Genomic DNA, 22,660 nt, shown 5'->3' on the forward strand with positions numbered 1-22,660 from the left:
ACAGATTTAGTTACCTTTGTTACAAAATTCTGAAAACATGTTCTCATAGTATTATTTAAGATGAGTTGGGCCATTGGACAGCTCTTGCCTTGACAGCTGCTCTGTCCTGTGCCCAGGCTTATTGTCTCTTTTCATATTCCATGATGCTGAAGTTGCTGTGCTTTCTTACTGTCCTGATAATGCCTTTGAACCCCTTCACTCTGTCCTTTAAATGTAAAGCTCTTCAATACTGGCCTTTGTACTCCCTCTTCACCCTGGTTTCTTTCTTCAAAATGGTCCTTTAAACTTGGTTTTCCTCTCTCTGCCTTTCACAATGTTGTTTTCACTTGGAGAAGACTCTCAGTGTGTCAAGTGTCCTGTTCCTCTCTTCAAACTCTTTTCTGTGCTAATATTCTCAGCAGCTATCACTTGACATGAACAAGTGCTAGAAAAGGAATACAATGTTTTGGGTTTGAATTAAACCCACTGTCATGTTGTAAAAATTCTGAGAATGCTAACAACTGAATACACATCAGAAACATGGTGTGGTGCCTTCTTTTTGCTGCCTGGGGCCACCTTTTGTGAAGGGACTGGTGCAGAGTTAGTAATAATTCACCTAATTCATAAAGAGCAATATTTTAATAAATATTGTTAGATTTCTTTGGAGTTAATTGAAGCTGCAAGGTGTAGTAAGAAAATGGTTTGCAGTGTTATAACCATGATTCCAAGCATACATATACCCCTTCTCTGAGAGGTGTTGATACTGTTGGTGTCTTTCAAAACAGAAAATATCAGTTTTAAGTGATTTAATAAATAATTAATACATATAATTCCTATAGCATAATTTTGAGCATGACAACCTTGATAAATCTGATATTCCCATAAAAAGTGTGAAAATGCATATATTATTTTTAACAATCTATACGTTCAGCAATACAAAGCTAAAAAAATGAATTACTTTTTCACTACTTTTTAAGGGTTCAAACAAGTTCAAACACGACATGGCAACACCAACATCTCAGACTGTCCTGGTCACAACAAGGATGAGTGGGAAAGTATAATATTCACCCACCTTTCTGAATCTCATTCTGTCAGTTTATAGATTGTTGTAGGTATTTTTTTTTTCACTATAGGACATTTTACCAGATACTTATTAGAGCAGATGCTGTTTATGACCTGTCTTTAGTCCTTCTCCATGTTCATTATCACTTTAAGTGAGATCAAGGTCTAAGCCACTCTGAATGTCTTCTCTTTGCACGGTAGTTGTGAACCCTGTTGTCTTTCTATCTCATTTTTAATTAAGAATTATATGCCGCTTTGAATTTTGAAAGTCTGTTAACAGAAAGTTCTTTTCAATGCACTGTTTCCAACCTAAAAGTAAAAGCTCAGCTATCTGTAATGAATCTTATGGCTTTTTTTTCCTCTGTGCTGTAAAGGAGAGACAAAGTGTGTGTGAGAAGGAATCAAAATCTCTGGACTGTGTAAGTTGTCAAGCAGTTCGATTTTGTACTTACACAGAAAGGCTCCTTCTAGTTGTGTCCTCCATGTGCTGGCAGGTATGTTATTGAGCATTATACTTTCTCTTTAGTTTTGTTAATAATTTTGAAAAGCTAGTATGTTTTCTACATGAAGACACTTTGTTTTTCTCCCTAACTTAGTGTTCACCAATTGTCAGATATAACAATGCCTGTAACCCTTCTCTGCTTATCTGAACTGCCTGAATGAGAGGAAGCTTTTACTTTTTATCAATGTGTTTCTGCTTTAAGAGTTTAACACTAAATTGACTGTGTAGAAAGGGGATTACTTTAAGTATTAGGCAGTTTTAGAGTTCTGGGTGCATTATAGTCCCCCTCCACAGGGAGACAAATATGAAAAAAAACCCTGTTTAAGTATGACAGAAGTGATCACAGCTGGCAAGTCCTCAGTAACCAGGGACCTTTGTTTGTTGATAGAAGCCAGCAAAACTGAAGACCGTACACTATAGTGCTTCTTCTTGTAGCTGTAAGAAAATAACTACCATTTAAAATAAGCTAATAACAGTTGCAGACAATACACATTTAAATGCATTTAAACTGAAGTTTATTGTAAAAATTCTGTGTTTGTCTTTCCCAGTGTTATGAAATTTCATTTAAGCCTGAGGGCTTAGTTCAACATATGTAACTAATTCAAGCACCACTGCTGAGATTGGGTAGGGCAAAAATTTCACATACAGCTTTGAATAATGTAGTTGTAGGCTACCCTGGAGATGTCTCTTGGGCTACTTAAATGCTGTACAAAAGCACTTATAGGGAAATTTCATGTGTAGAATGGATAGACTTTTCATGGAAAAATATCTGTAATGTGCATTGTTTTCTATTAGTCTCTATAATGTTTGTCCACAAGAGGTGCATTTGTTTTGTAATATCTCCATTTGCATAAGTCCTTTTTGATTTTCAACTTCTAGGTTTCAGTGAATGTAAGGAGTAATATCATGATCATATTTTAAATAGAAAGGTGTGTGGCAGGTAGCATAGGAGAAATACAGATGTGTGTTCAGAGTGGCTCATTAAACCACTTCTGTAATAATGAAAATATAGAGGATATTAGCTAATGAATAGAAATTACCTATTAATAATTCATAAAAATTGTTCTGATATCTATTTCCTCACACTGCTGGAAGAAATAATAAGAATGTGACTATGAATATTCTCTCTGTGAAGCCATAAGAACACAAACAAGAAGAGAATATCATAGGTTGTCCTCGTCATATCATGTCTTGGCTTAAAATGGGAAGGTCTCATAGGAAGCAAACAAATCAATTTTTTTACCAGATCTAGAAACAAAAAAGAGAATTCTTGCAAGGGGAATTACATGTTGTTTACTTTCAATTAATTTGCAAAAAAACCCCCCAAACCACAAAAACCAAATCCCCCCAAAAAAACCCCCCCAAACAAAAAACACCCTATGTGTCTTGCTCCCCAAAGAAGAAAAGAAAAAATTACATTGCTAAGATTTGTGCTGTGATTATGTCAGCAGATAATCTTTTCAAGAATCAGGCAGAAGCATTTATACCTTCTGTTGAAGTCTTGAGTGTCATATTTATGTTGTAAATTCATTATCTACCTCTTTATAAGAAATTACCAGTCCACTAAATATTAATAATGAGTGCAATGCAAAAACAAAGTAAATCCCATCCAAAATCCCCTAATCTAACATAAGACCCTAATGCTACTTTTCTTTTTTAATTGTCAGTTTCTTTAACTGTGAAATGTATGGTTTGATTCTGACTTTGCAGTAGTTTTAGTATCAAAACTGTTTTGGCTTTAAAAGAATCAGTCCAGCTACAAAGAGTCAAGCTCACGTTGTACATAGTGATCCATTGCCCCAAACCAGTTTAAACGAAAATGAATGTGCCAGTACCAGTTGTTTGTATTTTATTGTTTTTCTGAGCTTAGGTCTATGACTATTGTGATTTCTCCTTGCTTTGTACTGAGTTCTGTAAAAGTGGTCAGTGCTTTGCTGGTGGAGAAGTGCTGGCAGCTTACAGACTGATCATCTGGACAGAAGATGGCCACAGTTACATCTACCAGCTGCTGAACAGGTGGGCTCAGCTGGGAAATTCACACAAAAAGTTCAGGTACAAGATGAACTTTGGGAGGGTTACTATGGAAAATCTCTGCGTGTTGCAAATGATCAAAAACCAGAACAAAACCCCTTTGGCACTCAAAGGTTTACCCGGAGTTTGACAGCCCTCAGTCTTTGTTTGGCACAGCAGGGGAGGCAGGAATAAGATTAGTCATGTAGAACTTGGGCAGCTGGTGCTGTGATTTCAAAAAGTCGCTTGTAATTACTTATTTGGTAACTTTTAATTGAACTTGTGAATCTTGGACGTTGCTGTTCTGCTTTCTAAAACAAGACGACTTCCTAAAGCTTGTTTGTTTGTTTGTTTTTTTTTATTATGCAGTGGGCTTTCTAAAAGCATATATCCTGCTGATGGGAAGGTGCTGAAAGAAACTGTTTATCCTCATTTACTCTGCTTTACTAGTATGAAGGAAAATAAGGTAAATTCCTAATGGTTTGCAGCGAGCTTTGAAAGTTGATTTGTCTGTTTGCAGTTACATGAATAATCCCTAAAAAAATGATGGATTCATCAACAGATTTAATTGTTCTATGAAAACAATGATTAACACTTCATTTTAAAATCTTTACTTACAAACTTGAAGATGCTTATAGTGTATTTTGTCTTGGATTCTGGCTATATCTGTTTTTTTTCACAGGGAAAAAAATGCTTTTCTCTTCAACTATAGGTAGGATAATTGTTGAAATGGTTGATGTTTCTTTTTCTAACTTTGGCCAGAGGTTTTTTTTTTTTAAGGTAAAGATGTGCTCTATTTTACAGCTTTAGCAACTTCTGCTTTCAAATCCATAAAAAAAGACAAAAAATAAAAAATAATAAATAAACAAACCCAAAGAACAAAAAAAACCCTCCATAAAATCAAAAGAGCCAACCCACAAGCAAAATGTAAGCAAGTTAGTCAGTTCTTATTTTATTAGGAAATATATGCATGTTCCTATGTAACTACATGAATATGTTGCTTCCCTTGGGTATCCATCCTAAACTGAAGGGGTTTGGATAAAATCTGTGGCATTTTAACCAGAATAAACTGTTGTCCTGAGCCTTCAGAGGCATAATGGCATTCCTGACTTTGCTGCACTGTGTGAGGACTGACAGTACCCACAGTGCATAAAATCAGACACATGTGACTCTTCAGAACCCTGGGCTCTGCTTGGAGAAACCTCTAATGTTAAGAAAAGAGGAAGCTGAAAAAGTAGGTGATCTTTATACTTTTGTTTGAGAATTCATGTTTAGCAGAGCATGTCATACCAATTTCAAATTTAGAAGTTAGTGTGTAGACAAAGTATCTCAAATGGATTCAGCTTTTATGGAAAATCTGTATTTTGACTCATTTTTTGAGTAGTGCTTTCTATGACCACAAAGGAATAGGTAAGTAGAACCAGTTGTGATTTAAAAAGTAGAAAATGGTTTATAATTGGGAAGTTGTGGGGTGGTGGGAAGGAAAGATATGGCAGGGCTTCCTTGGCAAAAAATGAACCAAAAACATACAACAGATTATTCTGTGTAGCTTTGGCTCTGGTTTTGTTGCTAAGTCTTATTGCTAATACTGTTTATGTACTTGTAACTGCTGGAAGATGTGGATTTAATTCCTGCCTGAAGTTGCATTAGTTTGTGTGTTTGTGTGACAGCTCAAGCAAGTCTTTAAACAGTTTCTGAAGATTTTTATTTGTACCTGACTGTTAAGTACATGCCTGTGTGAGGTTTTCTGGTGTTCTCTCTTTCTGTTGACAAATTTAGGCCCTTAGGAAGCATTTTTGTTGTGTAATCCTCTGAAGCCTGACAGATCTAATTTTTAGTTGAAGGGAAATAGCATAAGCCATTCAGCTTTTTCCCCAAATGCTGTGATCTAAAATCAGATAGGGGATAACTGCTGAAGGATGCCAAAAGGTCAGGAAAGGTGAGGGAAAAGAAATAGCCAAAACACATGGCTTAGCAAATAATAGGGTTACAATGGTGGTAGAAAGTTCATATATGCTTTCCCCCAAAAGTATGCTTAAAAAAAAAAAGTGCCCTGCTCTTTTTTAATATTTCTACTTTAATATTTACTTACTACCTGAATGATTTTTATAGCAGATTGGTGAGACAACAAAACTGCCTGTGTGATGATCTGTTTTGATCTCCATTCTGAGATTATAAACTGAACCACATTACAGTAAAGTTGGTTTTAGTGGAATTGACTCCCAAACTTCAATGTTGTAAATAAATATATCCAACATATGAGGTAGTTGTACAGAGTGTTAAGATCACCCCTGAGCCTCCTTTTCTCCAGGCTAAACAACTCCAGCTCCCCCAGCTGCTCCTCATCAGAATTATGCTCCAGAGCCTTCACCAGCTTCCTTACTCTTTGGACTTGCTCCAGCACCTCATGACCTGCTGCTGGTGTTATAGACTGTTACCTATGTAAAAGCATAATTCTTACCTTTCCTTATTTGTAGTCATTCAAGATGTGATGATTGATGTTCCACTGAATTTGTTGTGATGCACAAATTACCAGTGTTTCACTGCAGGGTTTTTGGTCTGATCTTGATGATTACGCTGCCATTTTTTTTAATATGCTGGTGATACTATTGATGGGTTCTCTATTTGGAGACAGTAAACCTGGGGAGAATTTCCATTCCAGTTTCCATTTGGGATGTAGGTTTAGCCAAGAGTACTGACTGGCAAAGCAGAGGTGACCTTTGAGAGGTTTGCACCAGGCAGAGTAGACTTGGTCTGAGCAGGATGTAGTGGCAGGTGAGAGATTAACCATAGTTTGTTTGATATTTTTACAACTTTTGATGAAAAAAGCCTTTGCATTTGCAATTAATTATTACATGGATTTTATCAGCTCTTACAGAATATTGATTTGCTGTTCTTTTTGGCAGAGTTTTCCTTTTGTCATGGGCTTCATGAATGAAAGAAAGGAGCCTTTCTATAAAGTTCTTTTTTCTGGTGAAGCTTCAGGAAGGATCACTTTGTGGCATGTTCCTGATGTCCCTGTGTCAACATATGATGGTTCACCAAAAGGTTTGGCACTTTTGGCACTTTGCTACCATCTTCTTCTTTATGTCTTGAGATCAATTTTCATTTAAAATCTTTTCACACGAAGTGTGAACACAACACATGAAGTGATGTTCATTTATTCATTGTGTGATGATTATCTGTAGTTAAAAGGAATAGCAGCTGCTGACTTTCCATATCTAGGCTGGAGAAAGGATGAGTTAGGGGAAGTGATAGAGATGAAAATGTGTATTTTGTTTTGTTTGAATTTTTATATCTTGTTTTACATAAAAATCCTCTCTTGCCCCACCCTCTAGAGATCCCAATTACAGCAGTGTGGACTCTTCAGGATAATTTTGATAAACACCATTCGATGTCAGAGGGCATTATTGATCATCTTTGTGCATCTGAAGATGGAATTGAAGCTGCAATTGTCAGTTCCTCTGTGTACATATCTGGGCTCGATAAGCTCGTGTGTGGATGTGAAAATGGGAAAATTTTTGTAACTTTAGGTTTAAAAACTGTAAGAGCAAGACTTTTAGGAAACGTATCTTTGCTTAAAGGTAAGTTTTAAAAAATTTAAAAATTTTTTTCATCTCAGTGAAGCACAGAAGAGTGCATCCTTCTGGCATCTCTTCCAGTGATCCCTCTAAAAATTCTCTGAAAAATAGGGCAGATGGTCAGAGATTGAATGAGGAAAATGGAAGATTATGGGTTTTTTTCTTCCTCTGTAGCTGATCTACCAGATCCCATCTTAGTAATACCAAGATGCTTTCCACTGTTAGGAGTCTGGGAGTAGCTGTGGGGATGGAATCACCTGGAAATGAGATGTTGCATGTCACAATCTGGGTGGTAGTTTCTGTAATTTCCTCTTTAAAGATCATTCTACTGAAGGGAATATAAAGGATATGTCAGTAGAGGAAGCTCAGGATGTAGACCTTTGTCTTCCCTCTTAGGAGCAGGTCTAAAATTCTTTGACCCCATATAAAGGAGTGTTGTATTTAGTCCTTTGAATATCCTGACTTTTAGGAAATATACTGTAAAATGTGAAACCCCTATTCTAAAAGAACAAAATTAATTTACATACCATCTTGTTTCAGATAATCTACCTTATAAGGTTCTGAATGGTCATAGTAGCAGAGTCACTTGTTTGCTTTATCCACATGACAAATCAGTAAGATTTGATCCAAGCTGGCTGTTATCAGGGGGCCAGGATTCTGTTGTGATCTGCTGGGATATGTTTACTGGAAACATCTTACACCAATTTAATCTGCAATCTGGTCCAGTGACAGAGCTCTTGCGATCTCCAGAAAACTACAGAGTAAGTAAAAGAATAATCAATGATGTCTTAAAAGAAAAAAATATCTCTGTATACCTATCTCTGGGGGGGGGGTGTGCATGTATATATATATATGTAAGCAATTTATTCTTAATTTACCCTCACTTAATTTCCTTCTTCGAAAGTTGCCTTTAATTTCAGGGAGTTGGGTTCTTGCAAGTCTGTAACTTCAGTGACATATTCAGTTGAAGCTCTTAACATTCTATTCACCATTTTTAGTATCATGATTATGAACCTATATGTTAATCTGATTAAATCCTACTTCTGAAGTTGAAAAGTGTACTCAGTAAGGCTAGGAGCTTGAACATAGCAAAAAAAGATTAGATTAAAATACTACTGATCCAAAATGCATATGCTTTGTTTTGGCTCCTGACACATCTTTGTGGTCCTTTGCATGTACGCTTTTGCATTATATGAGATTTAGAGTACTTTAAAGTTGTTTTCTAATAGAATTTTGAAGTTGAATTTAAGTGAAGCTCTATTGCACTGAATGCTCTATGTAAGTTTTCTGAACATTGTGTTCCATGGGGCTGGGGTTTCTACTTTTCCTCTCAGGAAGCCTGTGAAGACATTTGATGTCTGTGACTGACTCAGTTTGCTCAGAAGCTAAAATACAGTAGTCAAAAAATATTTTGCCATAACAAAAGTTTATAATGCTTGTAAGAGTCCTCTTAGTCCTTTTCCTGAAAGCTGGGTAGGATTTAATGTCTTCTTGGATGGTGCTTCAGTCTTCTTTAAAGAGCTGAATTTTTCCATAGGGGAATTTCCTCTGTGTGTCACCAAAAATTACTTGTAGGAAGGGAAGGCTTTTCAGAATCAGATCCATAGAGTGTAAAATTAATTTGAACTTACCCAGATTTTCATTAGAAATACATACTTTTGTCATAAGACCTGACATAATTTTATATCAGATGAACAAGAGTTTGTTTTAAGGTAATTTTTTTGCAACTTTCTTATCTAGGACAACTGCTTCTTATATTTGGTTATATAATCACTGCTATGAAAGGCTAAATATTGTGAATAAATGGCATTTAAATTATTGTATTTAAAATATTAACAAATGGAAGAAGATTGTATGCTTTCCTGTCAGGAGATGAGTTGTACAGCTGGCCTGGTGAAAACAAGTTGAAGATGTTGTTGAACGTGATTTTCTAAAATGAGTATGTTCTGGGAAAGAAATTACTGGACAACTTTTTTTTTTTCTACTAGGCTTGTTAAAGTGATGTGGTCAGGAATGTGGTTACAATGTTGGAACTGAAGTTTTCTGATTTGCAGGTAAAAGACCAGAGTATTGTGTGCTGTGTGTGCAGTGATCACTCGGTAGCAGTTCTACACCTTCAGAAGAGAGTATGTCTCTTACATGCCAGAAAGCATCTGTCTCCTGTGAAGAAGATAAAATTTGACCCTGTTGAAAATCTGCTAATTGTTGGATGTGAAGACAATTCAGTTTATATTTGGGAAATTGAAACAGGTAATAACAGAGGGGTGTTCACTTCCCTAAAGGTTTGTTTGTCTGTTATGTGGTGTTATATAAACAGGACTTATAGAAGACCAAAAGAGAAATACTAACACACTGAATATGTTTATTGAGGAGTTTAAATGTTTATGTAAACAAGCAAGAAATAAAATTTTCTTGTGGTTTGATGTATACTAGATAGCATAGCTTAAGTCAGGTCCTGACAATCAGGAGTTTAGCTGACATGGCAATGAACTGAGTAGAATATTTCTGGAAGCTATAAATAAAAATGCAAGTTACTCTCTTCAGTTATTAAAAAGAATGACATTTTCAGTCCTAACAGTCTCAAGTTGGAGCACAAAGTTCTGATTTCTTCAGAAGAATCATAATCTGAGAAATCTCTTGATTTAACTGATAAACAGGTAATAGCAGAAGATAATTGCAAAGCTCACAACTGTAGTCAGGGAAACTAAAGCTGAGTGTTTCAGGTTAAACTGTAGATTCCCAGGTGATTTGACTGTGTCATGCTGATTCACATAGCTAATAAATGTAGTTATTTGAACTTTGACAGACAGAACTATTAGAGGTTATAATGGTACTGGGCATTACAATACAGTGTTTTCATGATATTCAGAACTGTGTGTCCTGAGAGAAAGAAGGTGCATCACAAGTCTGGACTCACTGTAATGCACAGCATATTAAAACTGTATCAAAACACAATTTAGCTAATGTAGCACTGAGATCACAATTTACTTTGCAAGTTATTACACTGCCTGGACTGTCTGCTCTAGACAAAAATAGTCCCTTGTTTTAAAGTACAAAATACCTGCATTTAATGAAGGACTTGGTAAAATGAGTGCAGCATAAATTACAAGCTGGTTGTGTTAGTAAAATCTTTAATATCATTACGCTGGGATAGGAAATACCTTCTGGTATTTATTTTTTCCCAAATGTACCGAGTTGCTTCTTGAAATAAAATGTTTACAAATAAAATTAAGTTGAACTAACAATTATAGACAATTATAAACTCTGGGTTTACACTGGTTTCTCTACAGCTACTCAAAAGTATGAAATTCTTCTAAAGTTTTTATATTTTTGCATTGTAATTTGAGATTTAAAAAGTATTTAAACTTTTTTCAAAAACATCAATAAAACTTTGAGAAGATGCAACCTTAGGAGACAGTTCAGTTGTATATAATAGTGTACTTCCTTAATGTGATCTGAGTGATTTAATGTGATTGCTGAGTGATGGTTTTGCATAGAATTTTAGCTCTAGCTGTGGTACTAGAAAAAAGAATACAATGCCAAACTGTCAAAAGTAATATTAGACTCTCAGTTGGAGTACTTTGAACTTCTTATCTTGCTTTTATTTGTTGGATTCTTTTCTGCACAACCTTGAATTCTGTTTTCTGGTAAATATGTAAGATTCATCTTATGTGTGTTCTATTTATGTAGATGCATAATATTACAGTTTTTTGTGCATTTTCTTCAGTCAAGGGGAGAATGGGTTCTTCTACCCTTCTGCTGAGTCCTCTTTCTGCAGTGTCTGTGGAAAAACTGTCTTGAGATCCTTCTTCCTGTCTTCTTGTTCCTCTAATCCCTTCATTTTACCAGACTGGCAGCACATCTGCAATACTACAAGTCGTCTGGTGTTGGAGAAGGCCAGGTCTGCACTGCTCAGAAAGGTACCTTGCAGGATTAAGTGACACTTAGAAGTGTATACTTCTGAATTAACTGCTGACAGGAGGGATACTTTTATCCCTACAGTGTGGTGGAGTGAGGATCCTTCTTAATTAAAAACCAAAAAACAACAGTCCCCTCACCCCATCACCCCTGCCCCTGAAAAACCAAACAGAAGACCCCCAAGTGTATAAAAGAAGCACTTCTTTCCTAGATTTCTGGACAAAAAATATTGTGGAGAGAACTTAGTGGTACTACAGTGTGTGCTGAACAGCATGGCAAATTATTTTGGCTCAGTTGTATAGAGGTGCTGGGCCAAAATGCAAATTTCTGCACTATAAGAACTAATAGTTTCTATCCTCATACAATACCCAAGGCAGCCCAATGCAGTTAAGGGGCTGGAAACAGAATTACACTTCAGATGCAACCTTATTTAGTGCAGCTGGATAGCTTTGCACAGAAGTACAGTGAATTCTTTGTAAATCAGTGAGATTTAATAGCATAGGACTGTAATGGTACCACAGAGAGAAAATTCAGAGTATATTTGGTCTGTCCTCTAGTCATAAAAATGCTGCCTATTGCAACATTAAAGAGGAGTTAAAATTGATGCCACTGCTCATATATATTACATATTCAGAAAGAGTGGAGATGGTTAAGTGTGTTTTAAAGTTTCTGTATCTTCTGTTACAAAAGTATCAAGGAAGAGTGAGTGCCACAATCACCACCTCTTTAAGAAAACCTGGAACACAAGAAAAAATGCCATTATTTGCTATACAGTAGCAATTCAAACAATTAATTTTTTTTCTCTCCTGTTATGCAATAGTGACTAAAAGATGCCATCTGAGGTGAATACCTGAGAAAGCCTGGTAGGGTACAACTGTAGTTACTTTAATGTTGAGTTACATCTGTATTGCAGCAGAACACAAGAGGTCGTGGCGCTGATCCTTGAAATTGGCCTGGCCCACATCAAAAGCTATGCAGATATTTCAGTGCCACTGGGGCAGACAAAGCACTGCTCAGAGGTATCAGGAAGATGTGCACAACATCACAGCCCAACCTCTGCAGCAGCACAGCAGCCTTTCCTGATGATTTTCATCTGCTGGCAAACGAACAGGCAACCAACCACACGTGGTACTACTTGTCTGTACAGTTACTTTGTGAGCATGTCCCCGACTCAGTTAAAGAGGACAAAAGTCTAAGTGCTTGAATTCCCTTATGGAAAGGGACATAAGACAGTTTTTGTTGTTTCTATAGTCAAAAAGTGTTTATATTTCTTGTGGCTATGTAGTTAACTTCCATCTGAAGCTTTGCCTCTTTAGCTTCAAATCAGTGGAGGACCTGATTTTGTGTCACTCATATATCACTGTTTGCAGTTAAAAAAACCTAATCTGAACAGTGTTCTTGTACTAAAGTTAATGGAGGACTGGGAAAACAGCCAGTCTGTTTATAATTTCAGGCTGTGGATTACGGAATTTCTATGAATATTTCAATATTTACGCTGTTGTACAGTCAGCAATAATTCTGTTGAATTTGAAAGATGACTTCAGAAAAGTTTAGAGGCCTAGTACCATTTTAACTCCAAAACTCTCCTTCTACTGGGTAATTAATAGCATGACCCCTGAAGAAGATTGAACACTTCATTGTGCATAACAGTTTGTTGTCCAGTTTCCTGTGACAGAGGCTGACATGCTTTTATAGAAAAGCATTCTGAAGACTTAAAAATGTTTGTCTTATGGCAGGCTTTCATAATAGGACTTTTACAGTTTAGGGGGTGGGAGGAACTTTGTCTCACAGATTAAAATCTCAGCCAGTACTACTTCATGTATAGTAATTTGTACCCTCTTTTTATGAGTTTCCATTGACCATGTACAATAAGATTATCTTTGGCAAAGTTTTCTGAGTACAATAGGCTGCATGTATTCCAAATAAATAGGCATTTCAGCATAGTTTGTGCTGAAATGTTGAATATCAATAGTATAGTTGAGTTCAAGAGGAATTTAAGTCTGTATCTTTTTTCCCAGCGACTACAAGGTGAGTCTGAAAAGCGTGGGGGGAACAAAGCTAATTACCTGCTGCTCTTACTGGTCTAGAATAGATAAATTTAATCCCACCCTTTTATTCCTTTGATTTACACAGCAAAGTAAAATTATTCTAAGTGTAAATGTTCTTATTGCACCTGCATGTGGGTAGTGACCGAGAAAACAGTACAGAAGCCGTGAATTAATGGCTGTGTAGTTTAATTTATTTTGCCTAAATTTTAATATATGGATATGGCAACTTTCCATTACAGTGGAATATCTTTCCATGACAATGAATATTGATCTAATAATACATTCAGAATATTAATATAACATGTGTACAGGATATGTTGGAAACCTGTGTGCTAGAAGACAAATATGAAAATCAATAACAAATTTTATTCTAATTAAAGTGCAGAATATTTCTTCCAATAGCCACCACTTGAAATCCACTTCAGTAAGGAAATTAGCTGTTACCTGTATTGCTTTTACATTTTCCTAACCAGTTGGTATCTTTGCCTTTTAAAAAGGTAAATATCAGTATGATAAGATGTAGTAATAAAAGGATCAATGGATTTTTTCTTTGTCTATGCAGCATATGGCAACATGTCCACCAAGCTACCTTTATATCTAACATGTATTAAGAATGAGGAAAAAATTGATAGATTTTAAATAGCAATCTCCCTTGCTCAGAGGTAGCAATCTTCATTTATCAGATACATTATTTTTCAATTAGTACTAGTTTAATATGAATTTATTCCTTGATGTTTATAATACTTGCAGAATGAATCGTCTGCCAATTTCCTGTTATTTTCTTTTACCTTATGAGTCTTGTTCTGTTTTATTGTGTTATGATGTGTTTAGTTTGAGCTTAAAGTCAAAATAACATCACTTAATAAAACTTCAATTTGTTGTTCAATTATCATAATACATATTTAGCTTTGTACTGGCTACATTGTGTTTTTCATACCCAGGGAACACAAACTTTCAGGACTGTCTTACATGTTGGTAGCTTCAACATGGAAAAAAAAAGTTGAAACATGCCTAAAGTGTATTTCTGCTGAGGTCAGATCTCCTGAACAGTCAAAACTAACTGTATGCTAACAATCCTTACTAGAAAGGGTCAAAATGATCAGTAAATAATAGACAATTACTAAAGAAATATCTATATAATATAGTTTTATTCACACTGTTTAATATATATTGCTTTCTCTTTGTGCTCTACTTGAATCCTTTTCTGAATATATTACTTTTTCTTGTATTTTGCCATGTTGATTTTCGCAGTAGAATCATACTGCCTTAAGATAGCTGTCAAGCATAGAAAACTTCACCTCAAGCATTTAGATACTGCAACAGGTACTATCAATAGTAGTATTGATAGAAGATATCAATAAAACAAACTAGGCTTTTAATGAGATTGTCAGCCCTCATAAAATATGCAGTGTCTAACATTAATCAAATCCATCAGTATGATCACTAAAACAATCTTTATAAAATTAGAGAAGAGTTCAGAAATACTTTGAAAGTATTTCTGATTGTGTTAATGTCACATTGTGAAATTTAAATAAAACCTCTGCTGTTGCAGAAATATGTTTGCTGTGGGAGAAATGAAATTACTCTGCAGATAGTGATGTTATAGATCAAACCTTTGATCATATTGATGGTCAAACATGCTGGAAGATTTTCAAACACTGTTCAGAGGTAATTTGTGTGTGCTATTCATGCTCCAATGTTTTTATAATTGGTGCCAACAGTAATAAGTCTTATAAACCTCTGGTAAACAACAAGTATCACGTGAGTTGCAGAATTCATGGGGGCTTGTTTTGGTTTGCTTGACTTGTTTCCAAGTAAACCTTCATTTAGTATGTCTGACAACCTTTCTCATCTCATAAAGAAATTAGTAATTAAACTGCTTAGAAAACTAAGGCTTAGATTTCACCAGGTGGCTGTGAGGAAATAAGTTGTACAGTTTCATTAAAACTTAGAACTCTATCCAAGAAAATTCAGGTGCTACTAAGATTTATGCCTACTTAACTGTAGAAGCAACAGAACTTTTTGTGTGTGGAAAAATGCTCTGGTTTAACTCTTCTGTTCTCCAGCTGTGGTCTGACCTTCTGCATTAATAGTTAGGGCAGACAACAGTGAGTTGATCTTGATTTCTCTCGCCCTCTACCTTCACGGTCAAGAGGCATCCTCAGAGTAAGGGGGGACCTGAAGGGAGAGAGATGAGCCAGGTATGCACTGTTGAACTGAGACAAGATAATTTCTTAGGCCAAGAGTACTGGACCATCGCACAACTGACACAATGCAACGTTAAACAATTTCTGGTCTAGACCATCTTTCTCTAAGAAAGCAGCTCTGAAGAAATTCAAGCTATGATGCAAATGATAGCGTGCAATAAGATGGAAGGTTGCCATTTTACTGCAGTTTCTCTGCACGTTATGTCACTTTAAATCCCTTTCTAAAAGACATTAAGAATGAGGAACTGTTAGTTTGCATGTTTTGAAGACGTGGTTTATTCCAAATAAGCTTGAATATATGCGCGTTGTAGAAGTTCAGCATTTGGATTTGGGTGATTTTGTTTTAATTTGTCAACCTTAAGCTAAAACTTAACTAATGTTTTACCTCCTTTTTTTATTTTTTTATTGCATCTTTTATATATGTAAGCCTTAGGTCAGTCTGTAGCTTGCACCTGAATATTTCATAGCTCTCTAAATTTGAGTCATTGTTCAGTAAATACTTATTGATGTAGAATAATAAAAGGTAGTGGAGCTCGGAAAAGTCTGAGGGTGGGGAAAAAAAAAAAAGCAGTGTCATCCTTTGCCCAGTCTGCAGAAGCTGAGGACACACTTTTATACTGACAAGAGTTGGGTACCTTTCTACTCATATGTGTGCATGCACACACATACATTTATGTACTTTACATATACTAGGTGGAACAAGTACAGGCTTTAGCTGTATGTGTCTGGTCAAAAGGATGTGTTCCCTCCAGCTCATAGTTGATCTTCATTCTTATTTTATTGTTAATAATGAAGTAAGATTATATATGTATATATTTATATACATTTTTAAGAAGTGGAAATGAAGACTGATTGCTATAGTCAGTGCAGTCAGAAGAGTTTGTACCAGGGAGGGCTTTCATTCCAGACACTAAGGGACAGATTCTCATTCTCATTCCATGTTTCAGGCTTTAAAAAAGGAGTAGAGAGAAGCTGCTCATGTATCATCCGAGTTCAGATGCAATTTCTTCCATTCAGCCCAGTTCAGCACACTCACTGTGTCTAAGCAATTCCTGCTTTACAGGATTATTGTTCTTTACTCTTTGGAATAGTTTAGATGGGGTCAGGGAGAGAAGAGGGGAGTTTTCATGTCCTTTCTTTTGGGCTGTTGTGCCTACATCAGAAATCCTGAAATGAGGACTGGCTGCATGGGGGAATTGGTCTTTTTACCTACATATGTAAACCAGCATTATAAGTCATATTTCGGTTGTTTTCTTTATGTTGTTCTTCATTGCTTTCTTCAGCTAAAGGATATTCTGACAGGGGTTTGCTAATGCTATTCTAGAAGTGTATATTCTGAAGAATGTCAAGAACACCCAGATTTGGACATGACAGAAATCTTCCAAATCCAAAAATCACTAAGGAGGGTCTGCCAAGAGACTCTGGGTGCTCCTGTATACAGAGCTGTAGTCATAGAGCATCTCCATTGTTAATCTATTTCTATACGTAAAATATCCTTTTAAATATCATTAGCTTTTAATAGGCTGGTTCTTGTGCAATCTATCCCATTTCTGTTTGCTAGATGGCATTTACTATTGTCTTGATATTAGTTGGAATATATATTCTTAATGCAATGTTTGTTCCGTTTTGGGCCATTTGATTTTTAGACTGGTGGCACCAGGAATTAGGAGAAATTTTTCAAGCAAAGTCCTTGTCTACTGTCTTGGAGCAAGACTGCAGAATTGTAAAATTCAAGCATTTTTTTTAGCAAGGGACATGAAATTTCTGAATGCCTCACTCTAACAGCAGAGGAGAAAGTGTGTGGGAGGGTTTTTTCAGATTAAATTTTTCAGATTTATGGAAAGGAAAATCTTGACAGAAAATAAACCAACTAGTGTTACAGATGATACTTGTTTTGAGAGGTGAGTTTTCTGTTTTGGCTGCTGGTAAAGAGAAGGATTTGTTCTTGGCCATGTGCTCTTTCTCATTCCCAGGTCACTGTTATGCTGTAAGATTCAGCTGTTACTGGGTCACAGCAGCACAGCAGTACTGAGGATTTTTGATACTTCTGCTGTGACAGCAAACAGAAAGCACTGGAGCCTGATGATATGACAGGCCATGTGATGGCAGTGAATTCCTTGTCTCAAGGCAGGAAAATGTGTGTGACCTCCCCAATAAAAATGCATCATTCAGTGGGAGCAGAACCCAGAGAACTGTGTGGACAGCACTAACACCAAGAGACACAATTTGTACTACTTGGTCCAGAGGAAGAATAAGATGTTGTAACAGTCTCTAACCAGTCACATCTGGTGGTCCAAAGCTGCCCAGGAGAGTGAAATACTCCACTCTTGTCTGTTCCTGAGACTTGGTTGCCATGGTCACAGCTTTAGAGATAAAGACTTTCTTTTCCTGTATTTTGTATGTATAGTAGGGGGTCAGAGCAGTGGTGTTGCTGCTGTACAGACACCCTTATCTTTTCTCCTTCATCCATTGTTGTTTTATACTCCCCAACTGAGATCTTTGGGCTCATTTGTGTTTAAAATACTTCTGTTTTGAGAGTTGTCTTTATTCCTGTTCCCGTTCCTGTACTCTCAAGTATAGGCTTTGTTTTTTCTTGCTTTTCATTATTTTTCCTTAAAATCAAAGACAATATATTCCTGACAAATAACTGTTTATGAACAATAGCTGCTGTGCCCCAGTGTTCTTCTGACTGTTTACAGTGGTCAGAAAGTCCTTGTCATATACACAGGCTTCTAACTCCCTCCCCCTCACCCACCTCCCTTTTGTGCCTCTGAAAGATGTATTCAGAAATCATGGAATACAGGGCTCTTCCTTTATTTTGACTCTACCACCTACTCTCTTTGTAAATGAGTATTTTGGGCTCTGTACAATGATAATAATATAAATACTTTGTAATACTTTCATAATCACTCCTCCTCTTCATACACATTTTGCTGTGCACTTAGTGCTATTTTATTGCAGGTCCAGCTGTACACACAAACCTCTACAAGTAGATGCACACATATAGAGAACATGATTAGGCATTATGTGCATGTATTTGCATGGATTTTTTTAAAGAAAGTAACCATCTTCTGGAAGGTGCTACTTAAAAGGGATTTGAGACAGCTGTTAGGCATGATATATAAATTATTTAAAGATGTAAATCTGAGTTTTTCTAATTGATTTTATGATATAATGTTCTGTCAGTAAGAAACCAAGCTGGTTGTCAGGGCAGTTTCTATTCAATGTTTCTCTCTATAAAAATGCCTTAAAAATAAAAATTAAAAACCCAAACCGATTGTAACTCCTCTATGTGAGAGGCCAAATATGAACCTAGAAGGGATTTTTCAACTGATAATTTTCTCTTCTCCAGACTACTCATAAAAAATGGTATTGCAGTGGCATTGTCCCCACCATTGACAGTCAGAAAGGAGTTTGGTTGTAGCAGAAGTGTTCAGTAACCCAACCACCTGCTTGGTGGGTTCTCAGTTCGCATCCATAATTCTATAATATATAGAAGCAGATCTGTCATCTGTTTAAATAAGATGTGTATGTGTAAAATATATGAAATAAAATATCAATTTGCTTTCATGTACATCAAGAATACCTGTATATTCCATTCAGATGGTGAAATTCTGACCCCCTTTTTTTTAACTTACCACTCATTCTGATCTGTTTCTTTTTCTGTGGATTAAATTCTTTTTCTTCAGCCAGGAGGTGAAAATTTGTCTCTGAAGCTGTTGCCAGGGAAAAGCTCTGATATATGGAAAATAACACAAGGCTTAAATATATTTTAATTTTTACTCCTATGTGTATATGTACACACAGGAGGATACAAAGTCAGACAAATCTTCATTTTTGTTGGAAACATAGTTTTATCCTCTTTTCCCACAGTAATATGGAAGCCTTAACTAAATTGTATTCTCTTATACATCCACAAGATCCTCCTGCAGAATGATCTGACAGAGGGATGACTGATGGTGAGGCATTTGTGCATCTGGAGCTCACAAAACCTGTTTTGAAGTTCTCTCTAATATTAAAGAGTGTGTATAACCAGGTCTTTTAAATTTAACACCATCCCCCCAAAATCCTTGGATTTATCAAAAATTTATTGCAATTTCTGCCTTAGATCCTTGTCTATAAAAACAGCAGGATATCTGTAATTTCACAGAGAAATTATGGTAATAGTCTTTCTGAAGCACTCGAGGACTCTGGCAGTGAGTTGCCCTGACAAAAGTGTTACAGAAAAGGAGTCTGGATATATATAAATATGTACAGACATACGAATATTCCTGCATAGTGAACTCTCTGGTGAAGGTGGTAGAGAAAGCTTGGTCTCCACACTTGACAGTAGGGAGAACAGCTACTTCCTTGGTGAACTTTGTCTTTTGCTCTGAATAATCCAGGGAGTTCTGTGGGGAAGCAAGGCATGCTTCCAGCTTTACAGTTTAGATTACATGTATTAAGAGACCAAAATAATATTAGCTAAGTGACTGTTATTTCCAAACTTCTTAACTTTTCAAACACTACAGTACTTTAAGAATGTGTGTGCTCATGTCTGGTGTGAACTGCATAATCCTCCTTCGTAGGCATCTACTGAGAGTTCTTGTGTTCCTGAAATACTGGAATGTTGCAATGTTGGGATCTTTATAGCCAGTGTTGTTTTTCCAAGTATTTGTAGAGAGTCTAATTATGAAGATCTTCGGGCAACTTACTTTCCTTTCAGTAAATATCCAATTCTGTAATGGTCCTTCCACTGGCTGCAAGTGCTGGGGAGGGATTAAGAAAATTAAGAAAACTTAAGAAAAACAACTGCTGATCCTTATTTTTTTTTCCATATAATATTACAGCAACCTATGGCATTCCACTGATTTTTGAAGGGGGCAGAGAATCAGTTGCCTTTTTTTTTTTCTCTGCTCTGAATTCAAAGACTCTTTGCCATGTGAGTAGCAGAGGTGATGCTACAGTGAACAGAAATGGATGAGTTTCAGAGAAATAATTTCAGATAAAGAGATTTTATACACACATATACACACAAACACTTATTGTGTGAGATCCCTCAATCCCAGTCCAATATTTTTAGCAGGTGTTACTGATAGAACTTCAGTGTTACACATTTTTTTTCTTGTAGCAGTGAACGGGAAAATTCATGTTGTATTACTTGAGGGTAGAAAGAATTCAAACTTAAGGGAAAAACATTTCACATTGTAGCTGATATTTAATACTTGAAAAATCCTTCAGATGTACTCTATCTCTGATATTTATAGGAAACATGCTATTTCAACAATTTCTTTTAATTCCTATAGGAAATGTGCAGTATATAATAGTAGCTCATTTCCGAGACATTTAATCTCAGTTTAGATATCTCTAATGCGAGTTACAAATAAAGCACTATTACTAAAATTATTACTAAATAAATTTTTACTAAAATAATATAACTGGGTATATCAACTGGAGGAATCAAATTCCCTAAAGCCACACAAGAGATGATACAGTCTCTGAAACATTGAATTCAAATCCCTAATGACTGAGCTACATATATATTCGGGTGTTTACAAACTGTCTTTACCTCTGACACTTTTAGGAATGGAATGAAAAAAATTGAGCTTTGTCTTGCTATTTGTAATCTAGAACACTAGAGGACAGCACTAAAATATTACATAAATGTGTTATTGTTTACACTGTTAATGATATAGGTGCTCTGAGAGGGCTTTGTGAGAAGAAAACCAATTACTCTTTTGAACAGTTTGGGCAAGTGGTGTTTTTGTGAATATTCTTGCCTCCCTTTGAAAACTGCATCTCACTTCACACATATGAAATATCTGGAGTTGCTTTTGATATGAAACAAAGTTTTGTTGCAGTGATTTCTTTAGACATTAAGCTTTATTTTTTTTTTAATAGCAACACTGTAGAATAGACCTTTGTGCAAAGTTATATTTTTAAGTTCCAAAAGATGAGGAATTAATTGCCCCATCTATAAATGTTTTGTGATATATTTGCTCACATGAAGTGTGCTATGTTAATACTGTGATCCTTCCACAGAGATATGGAATACTGTAGTTCCCTGAAAAAGTTACAGCCTCTCTTGTGTTTGTCCAGGCACACTGGAACGACATGAAACAGGTGAAACAGCGAGAGCAATTCTTGCTGCTATTGAAGATTCAGAATACTTAGTGGCAGATGCTCCACTTCCTGTATCTCAAGAGTCAAAAAAAAATAAGAATTCTGGATACAAACATTCGAGCTCCTATAAGCATGGCATGGGCCCTTACAACTTTATTCATGCAGAAAAATCTTCAGATAAGGTAAGAAGGAAGAGTAGAACGTTTCTCAAGAGTCACGAGTTGTTATCCAAATTCTTTACCCTTAAACCCTCACTGATCTATAGCTGTGTGTAAGTGCCACGTGGCTTGGGTTTAAGTTTATAAAGGCTTCTTCTGACTGGCTCAGTTTTTATGCCTTCAACAACCCCATTTCATAAAAAAACCACCACTTTCTAATCAATGTATTTTGGGAATTCTGTTCTCTTCAATAAATAGAGGAAGTCATGTCTGCTTTCCTCAACCCTCAATGTAGATAGAAACTATTTTCCCACAAGTAACAAAAATGAAGAATACTTTCCCTGAACTCACGTGTGGAAACAGACTTGAGGATGGTCTTTGGCCTTTTTCTGACTTTATTAATTATAATAAATGAAGTACTGGATATTTCAAAACTGTCTGATAAAGTACAGCTTAATTTAAGTCCTAATTCTTGAATTATCTGGTCTTTTCTTCATTGTATCTACAAATTTATGCATAACATTGAGTTTATAATGATTGTAGTTTAACTCTTAATATTTCTCTTTGACCTTTTACTAACCTCAGTCTGATTTCTAAAGTTCTTTTTGATCCCATTTTCTGAAAAGTCTTATTAGAGCGAAATCCTGCTGAGCATGTTGTGGGGCAGATGGTGCACTAGTTGGCCATTGACACAGAATCTGATCTCCCTGTTTGTTAAAAGGAATAGTTTCTTCTTTCCTTTTTAAATAGGAACAAAGGCAAAAAGTTTTGGGAGTTGTTTGGAGTGAAGTTTTAGGCATATGTGTTAAAATGAAAATTGCATGGATTTAACAAAGTGGCTGGAAAGAAAATGTGCTGCTTATGGAACATGAAAAAATAGTTTTTTGTCAATTTTCAAGTGTGGAGTTTAACCTGCTTTGGGAATTATCATGATCTTAAATGAGAAGAAATATCACAGTAGGCAACAGTGGAATTGTAATAATTTTTAGTGTTTTCTTGATCAAATATTTATCTTGGCTGCTCTGATTTCTCAATACAATATTCCATATTCTTGTTTAAATGTTCATTAATTATCTTTTCCAAATGAAATTGT

At 35.9% G+C, this 22,660-nt stretch overlaps 1 protein-coding gene across 3 annotated transcripts in view; it reads left to right on the forward strand.

Moving 5' to 3' along the window:
- WDR72 (WD repeat domain 72) overlaps positions 1-22,660 on the forward strand; it is a 108,241-nt gene that overhangs the window by 16,261 nt on the left and 69,320 nt on the right. For all 3 annotated transcript variants that reach the window (XM_064668747.1, XM_064668748.1, XM_064668749.1), the window contains 8 exons: positions 1,416-1,535; positions 3,414-3,559; positions 3,923-4,019; positions 6,460-6,601; positions 6,892-7,137; positions 7,675-7,895; positions 9,189-9,384; positions 21,386-21,591. In XM_064668747.1, the coding sequence (XP_064524817.1) occupies positions 1,416-1,535; positions 3,414-3,559; positions 3,923-4,019; positions 6,460-6,601; positions 6,892-7,137; positions 7,675-7,895; positions 9,189-9,384; positions 21,386-21,591 (1,374 nt within the window). The remainder of the gene's footprint in view (positions 1-1,415; positions 1,536-3,413; positions 3,560-3,922; positions 4,020-6,459; positions 6,602-6,891; positions 7,138-7,674; positions 7,896-9,188; positions 9,385-21,385; positions 21,592-22,660) is intronic.

This window comes from Pseudopipra pipra, chromosome 12, assembly GCF_036250125.1.
Source record: "Pseudopipra pipra isolate bDixPip1 chromosome 12, bDixPip1.hap1, whole genome shotgun sequence".
NCBI lineage: Eukaryota > Metazoa > Chordata > Aves > Passeriformes > Pipridae > Pseudopipra > Pseudopipra pipra.